General features: G+C 45.5%; 1 protein-coding gene across 2 annotated transcripts in view; it reads right to left on the minus strand.

The window, feature by feature from the left end:
- The window catches only part of LOC140399251 (kelch-like protein 20), a 55,344-nt gene extending 39,799 nt beyond the window's left edge, over nucleotides 1-15,545 (minus strand). The window contains exons 1-4 of one of the 2 annotated variants that reach the window (XM_072488685.1): nucleotides 15,435-15,545; nucleotides 12,327-12,898; nucleotides 5,445-5,603; nucleotides 3,036-3,130 (exon numbers count right to left, since the gene is read on the minus strand). In XM_072488685.1, the coding sequence (XP_072344786.1) occupies nucleotides 3,036-3,130; nucleotides 5,445-5,603; nucleotides 12,327-12,890 (818 nt within the window). In that variant the 5' untranslated portion in view covers nucleotides 12,891-12,898; nucleotides 15,435-15,545. Of the gene's footprint in view, nucleotides 1-3,035; nucleotides 3,131-5,444; nucleotides 5,604-12,326; nucleotides 12,899-15,240 lie in introns of both variants that reach the window. The other variant, XM_072488684.1, reaches the window with a different exon arrangement.
- Nucleotides 15,546-16,480: the final 935 nt, after the last annotated feature.

Below are 16,480 nucleotides of genomic sequence, written 5' to 3' on the forward strand. Positions count from 1 at the left end.
AAAGCTACCAGAAAGCTGCAGAACAATGTCTTATTTGCCAAGCCAAGGCACCCTATGGAGACGGAAACAAAAATAAGTGCTGAAAGATCATCTAATTGACACAAATATGGCAAGCCGCTTATCGCATAAGAGTTCAAGAATACGTTGTTAAGACTGTAAGGTGATGTTGGTGCTAACATGAGTTAAGAAGAGCTTGGCATAAAAACTACGATCATGTCCATGCCTGATCATATCCTTACTCATGTGATCAGCCACATTATGCAGCAAATGCCATGTAGATTAACCCCTAAAGTTCTGGAAATTATTCCACAGTACACCAACATAATAATGGGCAAAGAAATCCCACTATCCTGACAACAACTGCATTGCTGTTTTATAGACAGCGTACCTTATTTTCACACTAAAAATGTCAATGTATTGTGTTTTCAGGAAAAACAATAGCAGATTTACTGGCTCGTGTACTGGAGGGACACGTGTTTGGTGGAGAACTGTCACACTATTTGCAATTCAGCTGTGGCTTACTTCAAGAAGCACTGAACAACATAGTGCATGTTTCCTCAGCAACCAAAAGGCTAACAATTTGTATGCCATGGTTTACAACTTTCAAATTTGACACATCTTTATTAGTGTGCAACATCTGCAGAGGTACTTTGTAAAGTTGGTGTGACCACTGCAAACTCTTCATGCCATGCATCTTTGACGAACAATAAGGTGACATGCTTTAGGGACCTCGGCAATTCATGGAGAGCTGCTAAAATCTGTTAGGATTTACCATGATTGTGGAAAGGGAGGATTGGGGGGAAAGCTAAGCCAGTGACACAAGGGTCGACACAACAGAAATGAGGAACTTGCTGCCATGCGGAGGCAACTACGGATATAGATCATGGCCCACTATTCTGTAAAGCTGCACAGCCTTTTGGAACGCCAAGACAATTCACTGATCGGTTGACAAAATTGGAAGTTCTGGTTACTCCAAGAAATAATATTAGAGGCCAAGACTCTGCTTATGTACGTAAATATGCAGTATAACAGAATGGAAGAATCACATCTTCAAAATTATGTTTAATAAAGCATATATTTCACTGAAAGATCATGTTTAAAGTTAAGGCCCCGACAGCGTAGCTGAGCCATATAGATCAAGGTGACCAAGGGTGGCCTCCTTCTGCACTGGAGGGATCCTATGGATTCCATGTGTCATCCTCAGTATATTTAGAATCAGCTATCCATAATGTTTATGATGTGGAGATGCCAGCGTTGGACTGGGGTGGGCACAGGTTAAAGTCCAACATGTTTGTTTCGAATCACTAGCTTACGGAGCACAGCACCTTCATCAGGTGAATGGAGGAGCTGCTGAAGAAGCTGCACTCCGAAAGCTAGTGATTTGAAGCAAACTTGTTGGACTTTAACCTGGTGTTGTAAGACTTCATATTGTTTATGATAGCGGTGTATGAGCACGGTGGCACAGTGATTAGCATTGCTGCCTACGGCGCTGATGACCCGGGTTCGAATCCCGGCCCTGGGTCACTGTCCGTGTGGAGTTTCCACGTTCTCCCCGTGTCTGCATAGGTTTCACCCCCACAACTCAAAGATGTGCAGGGTAGGTGAATTGGCCATGCTAAATTGCCCCTTAATTGGAAAAAATTATTGGGAACTCGAAATTTAATTACTTTTTTTTAAAAATCATAGCGCTGTATGAGTTAGCTTATGTTCCCTGGGGTTAAATAAAGAGGCAGCTTCACTGCGATGCTCCATGTGGCCAAACAGCTATTCAAAACACAATCAACTGGCACATCTGTATTTGAGCCAGGTTTTATGGGGCCCTGGGAATTTCAGGAGCTTATGAATCTCCATCTAGTGGCAGGAAAATGCAGGGACAGGCAGCGTAAAATAGGCAGATTTTACTGAAACACCATTAGATGCATGACAGATAGACGATGCCCAAAATCGGCACGTGAAAAACACTTCAAATTTATTATCAATCTTCTTTTCTATTGCTGAAAGAACAATGGCACAACTAAATAAGGTTAAAATAAACTCAACATACAAGTATTATAAATTCTTATAACAAATCTCTGATAATACAGGCCTTCTCATCATTATAAAATTCCATCTGTATGAAGTTAGCAACGGTTTTCCAGCTGCCTCTCTTCCCCCGCCCCCCGCGCAACTCCCAAATCATTGCTAAGTTTCATTCACAGAATATCTATCATGTCTTCATTCACAGAATACCAGCACAATTTTTATAAAAAGAATCGGAACAAAAATATGGCCAACTACCAGTTTGAGCGGTTTTAAATTCCAAATAGAAACTTCTGCTTGCTGGTGAAAAAGGTCAAGGCAATAATCTTGGCACTGGGCCCTATTGAATCAGCAGAGCGAGGACTAAATGGTTATCACCACTATGAATATTTAGGTTAAGAACAGACTTCAGCTGTGGTTCAATCCATAGTACCTACCAGGTGCAGCATAAATGGCAAATTCGAACCAGGGAGATAGAGAATTCCTGTGTCAACCACTTGTCCTTCCCTCAAAAAAACGAGGTAGGAATTGAAACAAAAGTCTATTATTTAAAAATGTAATTTTAAACATTAAATCAGGGTGCATAATACGCAAATAATCAAATTCAAAGCCAGACCAATATTAAGATCAGCCCTTATACAATTATGCTTGATCCCTGATCTTTGCATTATCAGCAATTCTCAAGTGGACTGATTGAAGGGGTGGCTTTACTTTCAGGGTATGTGAAAGAATAAAGAGAATAATCGGCTGGGGACATCTATGCTGATGCTCAGTAATTGCTTCTGCTGCAAATGACAAGGTCAGGCTCCGCTGCCTATGGTCGAAGAGGCTGCTGGCATTCACTTCTGAAGATTCCTTAGGACTCTACCTCAAAACAAATGCCCAACTCTTCAGCAGAGAAAGGAAGGGATTGGAGAACATTGCAGAGAAGGACTGCAAAACAAAATAGCGTTTTGAGATCCTCTTGCATACAGCACTGCCTACACGATGGACATATACATACATAAGCACGCTACCTGCACATTTCATCACCCTTGATCAAAGAATCAGTTCCAACTGTGCCAACCAGGAATTTGGGGCTCAACAATGGCAATCGAACATGTTGTAAGACCTGGGGGAAAATAATCAAAGAAAGGTACATACAGAAATGAGAAAGAGCTTTTAAATGGCTTGTATATGCATTGAAGATACAGACTAGAAGGCAGAGATCTTTTGCTCTCTTCAAATTTAAAGATTTCCAGTGTTGGGGAATGGAGGGTTGCTCTATTTTCCACCTTAGGCGTCAAAATTGTTCCAGGTTAAATCAGACAGTGTAAAAACGTGCCCCATGAACAGGTTTCACCCCCAACCTCAAAACAGCATCATCGCAACCTTTCCATGTCCCACAATAGTCTTACTTTTATAACCTTACTCAAGGGGTCCATGAGATACACAATTCGGAGCACTGAGAAGCTTTGTGGTGTGGACTTTTGCCCCATCGGGCTATCAAACACTTGATTTCTGCACTTCAGGTTAATGGATGGCTGCAAATATCCATCAAAAAAGTCTCAGGTCATGGGACACGAACAATGCTGCCATAGAAACTGTTACGGTCACTTACTGACCTGTATTAATTACAGATTGAAAATCTGAACTGTCAGCAGCAGAGCATTGTGCTCAAAGAGTTTTGCCCATCTGATGAAAAATAACACAAATTTCTTTGGGGGATAAATAATAAACTTTTATGGAATAAAATGAGTTGGAGGTTGCAGTATCTTGTACTCAGTCCCATTTGAGAGCGGCACGGTAGCACAGTAGTTAGCACTGTTGCCTCACAGCGCCAGGGACCCAGGTTCGATTTCTGGCTTGGGTCACTGTCTGTGCGGACGGAGTCTGCACATTCTCAGTGTCTGCGTGGGTTTCCTCTGGGTGCTCCGGTTTCCTCCCACAATCCCGATAGATGTGCTGTTAGGTGAATTGGACATTCTAAATTCTCCCTCAGTGTACCCGAAGACGCCGGAGTGTGGCGACTGGGGGATTTTCACAGTAACTTCATTGCGGTGTTAACGTAAGCCGATCTTTATTACTAATATCTTGCCAACTCATATACCCCTTCCCCTTTTGAGACATCCTAAACCTTAATAATTTTGGACAGGAGCAATTAAGTAGCCAGGGGGCTCAGAAAACCAGTCTTCCCAAATCACATGTTATTGGCTAGCCTTTAACCCGAAATGTGGTCACTTTATGAACAGTGACCATAAGCACAATTTAAGTTGTTGTAAAGATCAATTTAAATTTGATTTAAAATATTGGTTTGATATGCAGTTTCCATTGGTTATGATTGATAACACATGACTGATAAATTTGTCCAGTTCTATATTTCACTACCTTTTTCCTAGAATCCCAAAGTTCCAGGTGCTGGTCGGAGGATGATTTCAGTTCCCAACATATTTGTCTCGCCTTCTTTGATACATTTTATGCTAACCAAGGTAAGGGGCACAAGTTTAAAAAGAATAGGTTCCCATGTTGGACACCCAGTGTCAACGATACTCATTTCCAGGTCAGATTCAACGGTTAGATGTAGAATAAAGCCGACTTTATCGTATTGCGTGGCATGCACTTCCCACACCATCTATACGGTGCTCAGAACAAGTTCATTTAATGCCAAATTTTGCGGTGTTTTGTAATTTTAAAAATTCACTCATGGGACGTGGGCGTCACTAGCTGGGTCAATATTTATTGCCCATCCCTAATTGCCCTTTTAACGGAGTGATTTGCCAGGCCATTTCAGAGGGCATTGCTGCGGATATGGCGTCACATGTAGGCCATACCAGGTGAGGATGTCCTTCCCTAAAGAAAACCCAGATGGGTTTTTACGACAATCGGCAATGGTTTCATGCTCCTTTTGATTCAAATTTCACCATCTGCGGTGGTGGGATTCAAACCTCAGTCTCCAGAGCGTTTTTTTCTTTTTAATTTAGAGTACCCAATTCATTTTTTTCTTCTCTAATTAAGGGGAAATTTAGCGTGTTCAATCCACCTACCTTGCACATCTTTGGGTTGTGGGGGCGAAACCCACGCAAACACGGGGAGAATGTGCAAACTCCACACGGACAGTGACCCAGAGCCGGGATCGAACCTGGGACCTCAGCGCCGTGAGACTGCAGTGCTACCACTGCACCACCGAGCTGCCCCAGTCTCCAGAGCATTATCCTGGGTCTCTGAATTACTAGTCCAGTGACAATACCACGATGCCACCATCTCAAGAATATGGAGAGTTAGACTAAGACATCAAACGTATTTCAATTGGTCCTTTACGGCAAAACTAAGTAAGCATTCATCCCATTAATCGGAGCTCAATTCAAACCCAGGTCTCAAGAGGTGAAAGCACCTCTTGCTAATCCACTTTCCCGTCCAGTCCCTGGCTTTCGCCATTGTCTGGTCACCTGTGCTAGTTGTCCTCTCCTCTCCGGAATGTTGTACTTGACCCACAACACAACAGCACTGTACACCTGCTCCTCGCTTCGCACATTCAACTCGTCACTGGAAATGATATCAATCATCTGGTTCGCTGGCAGCAGCATGAACTCCTCACTCTCCATTACCTGGGCAGAAAGATTTGAGAAGTCCAGTTACTTGGAATTCAATTTCACTCTAAAGCGGAACCATCAAAAGCAGCAGCCTTCAAAGCAGTCAAACTTCAACAAAAGTAATTGCATTGGATCCATTATGCCAGTGCAAAAAGATATCCTCTGTGAGTGGAGTATCGCAACAGCCCTTGTACACTCAGATATAACTACTTATAAAAACAGCGATGAAGAATGATGAACATGAACTGCACACGCATATTATAATTACAAGAATAACAACTGGCATCAATGACAGAGGGAACTGTTCATGGCTTCATAACCTTCCTTATAGGCAGGTTTGCGTCACAGCAAGAGCTGCGTTCACTAGTGTACTGACTGTGGGAAGGTTCTCCAAATGGGTACACCCTGAAATTAATCACAGGCTAATTCTTTTATTGAAAGTCATTTGCCAGCCATTGATAAATTCTTAGCCCGTTATTCAGATAAGATGCCCGGTCCAGCTCAGCAATTAATCACATATAAAGTAATTATCTTTCTTTAAATCTCCCGAATATGATGTTCATAGAAACATAGAAAACATGAGTGGGTCATTCTGCCCTTTGAGCCTGCTCCACCTTTCAACATGAACACAGCTGATCTCTATCTCAACAGGGAATGCCGTTGTGCTTTCCCTACATCTGGATTGGATTGGATTTGTTTATTGTCACGTGTATCGAGGTACAGTGAAAAGTATTTTTCTGCGAGCAGCTCAACAGATCATTAAGTCCATGAGAAGAAAAGGGAATAAAAGAAAATACATAATAGGGCAACACAACATATACAATGTAACTACATAAGCACCGGCATCGGATGAAGCATACAGGGTGTAGTGTTAATGAGGTCAGTCCATAAGAGGGTCATTTAGGAGTCTGGTGACAGTGGGGAAGAAGCTGTTTTTGAGTCTGTTCGTGCGTGTTCTCAGACTTCTGTATCTCCTGCCCGATGGAAGAAGTTGGAAGAGTGAGTAAGCCGGGTTGGAGGGATCTTTGATTATGCTGCCCGCTTTCCCCAGGCAGCGGGAGGTGTAGATCGAGTCAATGGATGGGAGGCAGGTTTGTGTGATGGACTGGGCGGTGTTCACGACTCTCTGAAGTTTCTTGCGGTCCTGGGCCAAGCAGTTGCCATACCAGGCTGTGATGCAGCCCGATAGGATGCTTTCTATGGTGCATCTGTAAAAGTTGGTAAGGGTTAATGTGGACATGCCGAAATTCCTTAGTTTCCTGAGGAAGTATAGGCACTGTTGTGCTTTCTTGGTGGTAGCATCAACGTGGGTGGGCCAGGACAGATTTTTGGAGATGTGCACCCCTAGGAATTTGAAACTGCTAACCATCTCCACCTCGGCCCCGTTGATGCTGACAGGGGTGTGTACAGTACTTTGCTTCCTGAAGTCAATTACCAGCTCTTTAATTTTGCTGGCATTGAGGGAGAGATTGTTGTCACTACACCACTCCACGAGGTTCTCTATCTCCCTCCTGTATCCCTCCCTCCAATCTGTCATTGGGAATGAAAGCCACAAATTATAGGCATTATACTCTGATGAACAATTAGTCACATAAAACTGGATCTTGAGCACCTGATCAGGACCCGATAATTCAATATGCCTCCAGGACAAAATCTGAACCAATTTTCAATCAATCAGTTTTGTCTTAGTTTCTGCTAACAGAATATTCTTAATTTTGTAATATAATGAAAGAGGAGCTCCATTAAAGTAACCTCTTCTATTTGAACATAAACCATTTCAAATAAAATTAGAGGTTTTCTAGTTCCCTCAGATGCCTGCAGTGAAACTACCTGTCTCAACAAGCATTGAAATTATGGTTTACATTTAATAACCATTGATATATATCATCGTAGCTTCCATATGTTATATATGCTATAATGCAATAAACATTGCAATTATAAGTTTTTTTTTTAAAAAGTGTAAAGTGAAGGGTAACTAAAGAGGCAGAGATGTGGGGTGGGATTCCCCGTCCCGCCGCACCGGATCTGTGGTGCGGCGCGCCCCCGGGATTCTCCGTCTCGCCATTCGGCCAATGAGGTTTCCCATTGTGGGCAGTCCCACACCATCAGGTAACTCATGGGCTGCCGACGCAATGGAGATTCCCGACAGCGGAGAATCCAGCCCGGGGATTTTTGCTATGGGGTTTGGCTTACCCTCTGCAACAATTTCAAAATTACAAACTACAACAGCCACAGGAGACAAAGATGCCTTTATATTTCTGTGTTTTTTAAAACAGCATCAGTTCAGTAACAAACCCGGGCTGCGTTTCGCCTGAATAAAAATGAAGTGCTGCTGCCAGAGGGAAAACTGGAGTGTTTCCCACCGGCAGCACTGCTCCGGGATGGGGAGTTGTGTGGCAGTTCCCTCTGTAACACTGAAAATCATTCAACTGTCTTGCAGCATGTCAAGTTGTAGTTAAAAGTCTTCCCTCTGCAACTTTGAAAGCCTTTGATGCTCTGTCAGTGTACTGCCCCCGCACCTGGTCTTTCTATGAAGATCTTCAGAAGAGACTTAGAAAAACTAAGGTTCGAAAGAACACCGTCTCACAAGTGGAACCACTTCAGTTAATGAACCGTGAAGAGGTTATAAAAACAAACAAAGCTAATCCCTACTTTTAAATAGCCTGGAACTACCAACGAACAGGCTTCTAAAAGGTAATGTACTGTGAAATTGAATATAAACAATGAAGTTCAAAACTTTTAGGCCTCGTAGCAAGCCCAGAGGCTTGAAAAGGTTAAAGAGGAATGAAATTGACTGTAAAAAAAAAAAAAAAAAAAAAGGGCGCGATTCTCTCCTCCCACGCCGGTTGGGAGAATTGCCTAGCGCGCCACCTTTCCCTGCGATGCCGGTCCGACGCCCTTCCGCGATTCACCCAAGCGGCGAGAACGGCCCTGTCGAGTTCTGTGCGGCGCAGGCCGGAGAATCGCCCGGGACATCCAAAATGACGATTCTCCGCTCCACCCACTATTCTCCGGCCCGAATGGGCAGAGCGACCTGCCCAAAACGACGGCTTCCCGCCGGCGCCATCCATACCTGGTCGCTGCCGGCGGGGACAGCGCGGGAACGCTGGGGGGGCGGCCTGTGGGGGGGGGGGGGGGAGGGGGGGGGACAAAGGGGGTTCTTTCACCGGGGTAGGATTCAAAAGGGGTCTGGCCCGCGATCGGTGCCCACTGATCGGCGGGCCGGCCTCTCTGAAGGAGGACCTCCTTTCCTCCGCGCCCAGCAAGGTCCATCCGACATCTTCTTGCGGGGAGGCCTCGGGGAGGACGGCAACCACGCATGCACGGGTGACGCCAGTTACGCAGCCGATGACGCGGTGCCGCTTTTATGTGGCGCCAATGCCCGGCGCGCACTGACGACGTTGCTTTCGTGACACGCCCCCTGAGTTTCTCGCGGCCCAGATCCTAGCCCATTTCGAGCCCTGAATCGGTCGAGATCGGTGCCGTTTCGCGCCGTCGTGAACCTCGACGGCGTTCATGACGGTGTGGGCACTTAGTCGCGGGAGCGGTGAATCGCGCCCAAGGACTTCAAAGGGTTCCAACACGCTAAAAAGAACACTTTCACCTTCATCTGACAGATCATTGAAATTGACATACCGGGAAAGACATCAAAGGGTTTTGAGGCTACAGAAGGAAGACCTTTACCTTACAACTTGACATGCTGAAATACAATTGAATGATTTTCAAAGCTACACAGGGAAGACCTGCTACATGACCCTTATCCTGGGGGAAAGAGGCCCAAGGTCAATCCCTTCACCCCAGTCCGAGCTTCCACAACCCCCAGGTCCCTTGAGGGACCCTCACTCTGCAGCATGGCAGCAGCAGAACACATGGGCACAGTATTTATCTCCTGTCCCCACCTTGGCTTCCTAGGTAACAGGTCTCCACTTGTCAGGACCTGCACTGATTGGTGCCTACTGTCATGGGAATGTCCCTTTAAGAAATGTTTTTGTCAGTGGGCAGCACGGTGACACAATAGTTAGCACTGCTGTCTCATGGTGCCGAGGCCCCAGGTTCGATCCCGGCTCTGGGACACTGTCCGTATAGAGTTTGCACATTCTCCCTGTGTTTGTGCGGGTTTCGCCCCCACAACCCAAAGATGGCAGGTGGATTGGCCATGCTAAATTGCCCCTTAATTAGAAAGAAATTAATTGGGTACTCTAAATGTATTTTAAAAAAAGAAATATTTTTATCTTATCACATGGCTTCGGTGATGTCATTGTGTGGGTGGAGCTGGGCTGTGGCTCTGTGTTTTTACTTTTGTTTTGAGTTTGGACTGGTTTGAACTGGACATGTGGAAAGAAGTGTCTCTCTATCTTCATTTTAAAACCTGTTTCCAGACTGCTTGATAACTTGAAAGAGATAATTGCTTTCTGGAAGGAATTCAAACCTGCTGTTTGGAAAGGGGAACAAGAGTATCAATAACAAGTCTTATACCAGTAAGAATGCCATGTGCTGGGCCACACCTTTGAAAAGGGGTTTCTGGTTTTACTTGGATTTTGTTATTGAATTGGAACAGTTAAGGGGGAATTCATTAAGGGTTATACATAGATTACTTTAGCCGTGTGGGGTCTTTGTGGTTGTAGTTGATAAAAATTCTTACTGGGTGTATTTTTACAAATGTTAACTAAATTCATAGACTATAGCTTGTATTTGATTAAAAGCACTTAAGAACTCTGTTGAATAGCACCTGAAAGGTAGGCGTTTGTGCTCATCCTAGCCAAATTCAATAAACAGTTGTAGATCAGGTGAACTCCATGATATACTTTGGAGTTTTCTAAACCCTGGCCCACAACACTACTGGACCTCCTGCCTCGGGGGGGGAGGGGGCAGAGACATACTGGAAAACAGGAGCAACTGGCCTCAAACCCAGTAATAAGGTTAAAATGTATTTAAATGAATAGTTAGCATGTTCTCGCCCACTGGGCGAGAACCTGATCATGGCCGGTGGAGCAGACCAAGACTCGCAATAGGTTTGATACCAGGCAAGATTTGGCCCTCGCGCCCAATGCAACGGGTCATCACGATTCCCGCTTGGGGCTAGCAGTCTGGAGAATCATCATTCCCCCCCCTCCCCGCTCCCTCCGATCCCTTAAAGGAAAAATAAATCAGCAAATTACACTCTGCAATTTATGCACAGTACTGATATTAACTCTCAAATTGCGCTGCATTATTTCAGTATAGGTACACGAGATTACTTCAACGGCATCTTTATATTTCCACAACAAACACAAGATCCATTGTTATGCTGAGTAATGTACAGTGTTAGAACAAGAACATAGGCTCATAGTACAGTGAATGGTAGAACCCTCAAGAGTATTGACAGTCAGAGAGAACTAGGTGTACAGGTCCATAGGTCACTGAAAAGGGCAACACAGGTGGAGAAGGTAGTCAAGAAGGCATACGGCATGCTTGCCTTCATTGGCAGGGGCATGGAGTCTAAAAATTGGCAAGTCATGTTGCAGCTGTATAGAACTTTAGTTAGGCCACACTTGAAGTATAGTGTTCAAATCTGGTCGCCACACTACCAGAAGGATGTGGAGGTTTTAGAGTGGATGCAGAAGAGATTTACCAGGATGTTGCCTGGTATGGAGGGCATACTGTGAGCAATTTTGGGCCCCACACCTCAGGAAGGACATACTGGCACTGGAGCGGGTCCAGCGGCGATTCACACGGATGGTCCCAGGAATGGTAGGCCTAACATACGATGAACGTCTGAGGATCCTGGGATTATATTCATTGGAGTTTAGGAGGTTGAGGGGAGATCTAATAGAAACTTACAAGATAATGAATGGCTTAGATACGGTGGACGTAGGGAAGTTGTTTCCATTAGCAGGGGAGACTAGTACCCGGGGGCACAGCCTTAGAATAAAAGGGAGTCACTTTAGAACAGGGAGGAGGAGAAATTTCTTCAGCCAGAGAATGGTGGGTCTGTGGAATTCATTGCCACAGATGGCGGTGGAGGCCGGGACGTTGAGTGTCTTTAAGACAGAAGTTGATAAATTCTTGATTTCTCGAGGAATTAAGGGCTATGGAGAGAGAGCGGGTAAATGGAGTTGAAATCAGCCGCTCCTATGTCTTATGGTCATTAGCTATGAGGAGAGGTTGAATAAACTTGGTTTGTTCTCACTGGAACGAAGGAGGTTGAGGGGCGACCTGATAGAGGTCTAAAAAATTATGAGGGGCATAGACAGAGTGGATAGTCAGAGACCTTTTCCCAGGGTAGAGGGGTCAATTACTAGGGGGCATAGGTTTAAGGTGCGAGGGGCAAGGTTTAGAGGAGATGCACGAGGTAAGTTTTTTTTTTTTTTTTTTTACAGAGGGCAGTGGGTGCCTGGAACACGCTGCCGGAGGAGGTGGTAGAAGCAGGGACGATAGTGACGTTTAAGGGGCACCTTGACAAGTACATGAATAGGTTGGAAATAGAGGGATACGGACCCCGGAAGTGTAGAAGATTTTAGTTTAGACGGGCAGCATGGTCGGCGCAGGCTTGGAGGGCCGAAGGGCCTGTTCCTGTGCTGTACTTTTCTTTGTTCTAGTACCATCATCATGAAACCTCAGGAAAGAGATGGGATGGAGCATTCGTCTCAAATATTCCCATTTCAAATTCCACTAATGCTGTGGATCAGCAATAATTACAAATTTGAGTTTTCAAAAAGTCTGTGACTCTGCATCTTAGCAGAGAAGCATAATTCTCACCTCTTGGAAGTTGTGCTGCGTAAATTTATCTGCCACCCGTAGCAATTCCCGACAAGCATGAGTGTCAGCAAATGCCCGGATCCCCAAACAATTGGAAGGATCCAGCTGTCGCTTTAAAAATTCACAGCAGGTTTCTTGGATCTCAATCAGCTGCAACAAGCAAGCAGCCGGCAGCAGAGTCTGGACGTTGTTCTCCTCCACAATAATCTGGGACGTGTATGCAAATTCAATGAGCAATTCCATGGCATGTTCGTCAATGTCCCTAATCAGAACTTCCGTCTGCCTACTTTCTGCAAGTTCACTAGTGAACATGGCATGAAAATATGGACTGCAGGCTGCGAGCACCACTCGATGGGCATAGATTTTCTTCAGCCCAACGACAAGCACAACGTCGCACAGACCCTGGTTTCTCCTCAGTTGGTTGATGGCGTCCAGAGTAAGTCGGGGATGCTTGTCTGAGACATAGTGCATGCGCGCAGGTTGAGGCAGGCCTTCAGGAAGCCGGTTTGGATCGCCAGCTGTACATCGGCTGGTCACATCCATTCCTGTCACCACTGGAGACATGAAAATACCTGAAGAGGATGAAAATAAATATGAACATTATGCTATTCACCATTCATCAGCTTTGTCCATTGTCAACTCTGTTGACGCCGCGGCTAGACCCTCTCTGTATAATCGTGCAGTATGGTCACAACACAGCTATCATTAGGAGAGTGAGAGTTTAATCTGAAGACCTGTCCTAAGACAGTGATCAGTTCTGGTTCTCAACCAGAAAACCAAAATCACAGAAGCAGGACTTAATTTCTAGTAGAGATGAAATGTGAAGGCTAAATACATGCATGACCGCTAAACACAAAGCAGATTAAATAATTTTCTTCACTCAAACTTGAAAAAGCTTCATGAAGTTGTTTCTGCAGCAAGCCACACACTCATTACAAAAAATCCATAGAATTCCTACAGCGGAGGCCATTCAACCCATCAAGTTCCTCACCGACCCACCAAAAGAGCACTACCTAGGCCCACTCCCCACCCTATCCCTGTAACCGCATGCATTGTTCATGCCCACTCCACATAATCTGAATATTTTGGGAGGAAACCGGAATACCCAGGGGAAACGGGGAAAAGTGCAAACTCTACACAGACAGTCGCCCAAGGCCAGAATTGAAGCCGAGTCCCTGGCGCTGACACACAGCAGTGCTAACCACTGTGCCACCATGATTCCCAGACATAGTTAGTATTCAGGAAGTTTGCTGAACAAGAATGTAATTGGCAAATGATTTTCAATATAGACAAGCATAAGGTGCTGTATTTTAATGGGGAGATTAGGGAGGCTACATACTGCTTCAAACTAGAGTAGGGAGAAGAGGGAAGCTGGTAACCAACCGATGTGGATCCAGTTCTCTGGCCAAATAAAGGCAAAAGCAGGGTGCTTGGCTACCAGGGAATGTACTCTCAATAGCTTTCCATTTCACTGAAAATGTAACATTTTATGGAACAGAAAGCAGAATATTTGAATCATAGACAAGCACATTAGCAAACAGGTACTGAAACGGTGACTGAACCGTTTCAGTTTGAATTCCAAATATTACTGTTGAGAAAGTGGTAAAGGGATGGCGGAAGTCACTGCTCAAAATCTGTGAATTTGTGCAGAGGAGGCAGACTACAGAAATATGTTGGAGAGCTGAAATACCCCATTTTTCTGAAGGGCGGGTTGGTCAAGGCAGCAGTTAAACATAGACCAAAAGCGGCTTGATGCCCATACTGAGTTGGCCCATCGATCTCTGCCAATGCTCTCGTAACAATGCCTTAATTTATTGCAACAGTGAATACATTACATTATTGGCTGGAAAACACTTTGGTCCTGTTGTTTTCTTTACCATTTATTCTTTCGTGAGCTGTGGGCGACGCTAGCAAGGCCAGCATTCATTGCCATTCCCAATTGCTCCTGCACTGAATGACGGAGAGACATTTCAGAGGGCAGGTTTGACATGGGGTCTGGAGCCACATGCAGTACAGAGGCAGATTTTCCTCCTCAAAGGGCATTGGGGAACCAGGTGGATTGTAACAACAATCAAATATAGTTTCATGGTAACCATTACTGAGCCTACCTTTATAATTCAAGATTTGTAAATTGGAGTTAAATTCCACCGTGCTGCGATTCGAAAACCCTGTCACCAGAGTATTAATAATAATCTTTAGTGTCACAAGTAGGCTTACATTAACACTGCGATGAAGTTACTGCTGAAAATCCTAGTCATCACACTCCGGCGCCTGTTCGGTTACACAGAGGGAGAATTCAGAATGTCCAATTCACCCAACAGGTACATCTTTAACACAATGCTACCATACCCACTATGCCCTTATGGCAATGGGCATAGGAACAATAATCTTTATTAGTGTCTCAAGTAGGCTTACATTAACACTGCGATGAAGTTACTGTGAAAATCCCCCAGTCGCCACACGCTATTCGGGCACACTGAGGGAGAATTCAGTATGTCCAATTCACCTAACAAGCACGTCTTTCGGGACCTGTGGGATGAAACTGGAGCACCCGCAGGAAACCCACGCAGACAACGTGCAGACTCCGCACAGAGTGACCCAAGCCGGGAATCGAATCCGGGACCCTGGCGCTTGAAGCAACAGTGCTCACCACTGTGCTAAACCACGGGAGAGACAAATTATGATTTGTCAACCCACATCCAGACTGACAAAAAAAACTGTTCAGAAGTCATTTATTGCCACACCCTCTCCAAATAAATGAGACAGCTCAAGAGTCCATTCGGCCCATCGTGCCTGTTCTAGCCCCTTCGTGGAGCTGATTAGTGACTTTTCCCTGCTCTACCTCAACCAATTCCAGCGAAGACACAATCCCAGCCGTTCAAGCATCCGTTTTTCCAAGACAAATGGAGCTCACCAGAAGGCGTCCCGAGGCCGGACCCGCTCCCCAACTCCTCTCACTGGGTCAGCATCAGCATCCGGCCCTGAGGCAGCGGCCCGGGGCCGTCCCGCTCCTCCAGCATCGCCTCAAGGACAAGACCACACTCACACTCGCACCTGACAGGCTGTACAGACCCTTCACACGGACACCCGCCGGGAACTTTCCCTCACCAGTGCGGCGGCTACTGCTTCATTTTGCTGAGGAGCCAGTCCCATCGCGGCCACCCACTCCCACACCTGGCGAGGAACCATTCCAGCCCGACGCGCCCACCGCCGGACCCCGCCCCCACACCATCCTCATTGGCCCCAGTCCATCCCCATGCCGCATCTTGATACGGTGCCCCAACTGCCAATCACTCTAACAGGTCCCGCCACCCCCATCTCATTGGTTCGGAACAGTCCCCATGGCGCATTCCGATACGACAACCTAACTATCAATCACTCTACCTAGATCCCGCCTTCCAACCTCATCCTCATTGGCTCATCAATCCCCATGGCGGGTACCAATACGACAGTCCAACTGCCAATCACTCTAACTAGGTCCCGCCTTCCTACCTCATCTTCATTGGCTCCCATCAATCCCCACAGCGGGTTCCGGTACGACATCCAAACTGTCAATCACCCTAACCAGGTCCCGCCTTCTCACCTCATTCTCATTGGTGATAATGGACCCGCATATCACGTTTTAATACGAGGTTCTGGCTGCCAATCACTCTAACGATGTCCCGCCTCCTTACCGCAGACTCATTGGTTCTAATCTCTCCCACGACTCCCAATGCTGCGTTCTGATAGGATGCTCTAGCTGCCAATCAGGCATACCGGCTCCGCCCTCACCCCTACTCCCTTCAGTCCATGGTCCACAGCCCTCATCTCCCATACTGGAACTGTGAATCATTCTAAAGCTATTTTTGTCCCCATTCCCTCATCATCCCAAACTAAAGCGAGATGGATTCACTAATTATCTTTTAAAATGTTGTACGTTTTTGCCAATTTCACTCTTTTAAAAAATATTTTTATTCTTTTTCACATTTTCTCCCAGATTTACACCCACCAAAAATAAACAATAATCAGCAACAAATATGTCAATCTCCATAACAATAACAACGATCCAATCCTCCCACCAAACCCCAAACATTAGCCCGCATGTTTACATAAACAAATGACAGAAAGGAATCAGGGATTACCCATAGTCACCCTTAATACACGCAGCCCCCCCT

This window comes from Scyliorhinus torazame, chromosome 22, assembly GCF_047496885.1.
Source record: "Scyliorhinus torazame isolate Kashiwa2021f chromosome 22, sScyTor2.1, whole genome shotgun sequence".
Taxonomy (NCBI): domain Eukaryota; kingdom Metazoa; phylum Chordata; class Chondrichthyes; order Carcharhiniformes; family Scyliorhinidae; genus Scyliorhinus; species Scyliorhinus torazame.